This window comes from Cebus imitator, unplaced genomic scaffold (genome assembly GCF_001604975.1).
Source record: "Cebus imitator isolate Cc_AM_T3 unplaced genomic scaffold, Cebus_imitator-1.0 Scaffold1291, whole genome shotgun sequence".
In the NCBI taxonomy this organism is placed as follows: domain Eukaryota; kingdom Metazoa; phylum Chordata; class Mammalia; order Primates; family Cebidae; genus Cebus; species Cebus imitator.
Genome location: NW_016108606.1, coordinates 16,186 through 18,242, shown reverse-complemented (window position 1 = coordinate 18,242; position 2,057 = coordinate 16,186). Strand labels below are relative to the sequence as shown.

The window sequence follows — 2,057 nt, the reverse complement described above, 5'->3', positions numbered from 1 at the left end:
TTTAGAGTCACTGGCTCAAGTCAGTCACTACAAAAGCCCCAGGGAAACTGCCCCACCTTGTGCCTCCACTGCCTGATGGCTGAACTGACCTCCAGGCTTGCCCCGGCCTCCCCTGTGTTACTTCTGCTGAAGTACCCAGTCCCAGGCCAGGCTGCCCAGTACCCACAGGGTACCCAAAGGACAATGCTAAGTTCCATCATCACCCATCTCTAGGATGTCCTTGGAGAGAGAAGCTGCAGAGAAAACATACCAGGGGTGGGGGGGAAGTAAAACTGAAACTGAAAAGATTCCAGCAGCTGCATGTTCTAGGTGAGGACCACAAGGTGCGCCAGGCAGGCAGCTGGAGAGGGAGGGACTCAGAGAGGCACCAGGAGCTGTGACTCTTGGTCCTGTGTCTTTCCATGACCCAACAGAGCTGCTCCATTCATGTTTGAGAAAGTCTGAACTTCTCCCACATAAAGCAGGCAGCCTCACTATCTCTGAGCCCTCAGATTGCTGTGCATCTGTTTTGTAACACACACACACCTGCCATGGGCTTTTAAGGACTTCAGTAGGCTGAGCGGTGGGAGATGCTAACTCTCACTGAAAAAATGCCTTTGGAGGAATCAAAGGTGCCACACAGGGTAATCTTCTCTCTGTTATCTGCACAGTGGAGACTCCCAAGCCCTCCATCGCCTGCAGCAACTCAAACCCCAGGAAGACTTCCACTGTGACCTTAACCTGTGAACCTGAGATTAAGGACGCAAGCTACCTGTGGTGGATAAATGGTCAGAGCCTCCCAATCAGTAGCAGGCTGTGGCTGTCCAATGACAACAGAACCCTCATTCTATTCAGTGTCACGGAGAATGATGCAGGATCCTATGAATGTGAAGTGAAGAACCCAGTGAGTGCCAGCCGCAGTGATCCAGTCACCCTGAATGTCCTTCGTGAGTATCTTCTGTTCCTCTGTGGGCCGAGGCTTCCATCCCAGATACACATGGCCAATGGCCAGGCCTCTCAGGTCCGAGTACAGAGACCTTTACCACTGGATATCAAAGCTGGCCATGATTTTCTGCCCTGGGCAAACCAGAGTAGGCCTAGCCTCAATCAACAATAGGAAGAAAGGGGCTGCTCAGGGTCCACAGCTTGTGATAAAAGAAACAGGTGAGTGTCCAGGCTCCAGATCAGTGAACACGGCAGGGGTTTGCCTGGGAGTTCCGTGTTGTGACTTGGTTCACAGGGTCACTGTGGCCCTTCCACAGATCAGGAGCTTCCCCTTCCCCCTGACAATATCACCTGTGGCTTTATTCTCTTTGCTCCAGATGGCCTGGATGCCCCTACCATTTCTTCTTCATACAGCTATTACCATTCTGGGGAAATCCCCAAGGTCTCCTGCCTCACAGACTCTCACCTACTGGAAGAGCATTCTTGGCTGATTGATGGGAAGTTCCAGCAATCAGCACAAGTGTTCTTTATCCCCAAAATCACTAAAACATACAGAGGGGTCTATAACTGTGTCATCCATAACTCAGACACTGGCGGAACAAATCTTGTAATCAAGAGGATCATAGTCCCTGGTAAGTGGATCCCTAGAGCACTGGCGATGTTTCCCAGTGAGGTCTATCTGGATATCAGGAAAGAGCCACCTGCCCTCTGCAAAGGGAGAGGGGACATCAAACACCCATGACAGGGAATGTTTCTACTCCAAAGCCACCAGCTTTTGCCTGTCCATTTTGCTCTTTCTAGATGATTCTTTAGACTATACACTAACAATGAGCAATCTGAAAGGAAATTAAGAATTTCAATTGACATTAACATCAAAAGGAATAAAATATTTGGAAATAATTTTAACCAGAAAGGTCAAGGGATTCTACTCTGAAAACTACAAAACATTGCTGAAAGAAATTAAAGATGACATCAATAAATAGAAAGACATTTCATTTGTATGGACTTGAAGACTCAATACTCTTAGGAAGACAGTACTACCCAAAGTAAGCTGCAGCTTCAACCCAACCCCTACCAGAATCCCAGTAACACTTTTTGCAGAATTAGAAAAATCTGTCCTAAATCTGACCTGA

The 2,057-nt window shown here is 48.2% G+C and overlaps 1 protein-coding gene across 1 annotated transcript in view; it reads left to right on the top strand.

Annotated features, from left to right (window-relative positions):
• Window positions 1-602: 602 nt before the first annotated feature.
• LOC108298961 (putative pregnancy-specific beta-1-glycoprotein 7) overlaps window positions 603-2,057 on the top strand; it is a gene marked incomplete at its 5' end in the record, with an annotated part of 11,613 nt that continues 10,158 nt past the window's right edge. Inside the window, one exon of the mRNA XM_017521437.2 lies at window positions 603-926. Coding sequence (XP_017376926.2) covers window positions 603-926 — 324 coding nt within the window. The remainder of the gene's footprint in view (window positions 927-2,057) is intronic.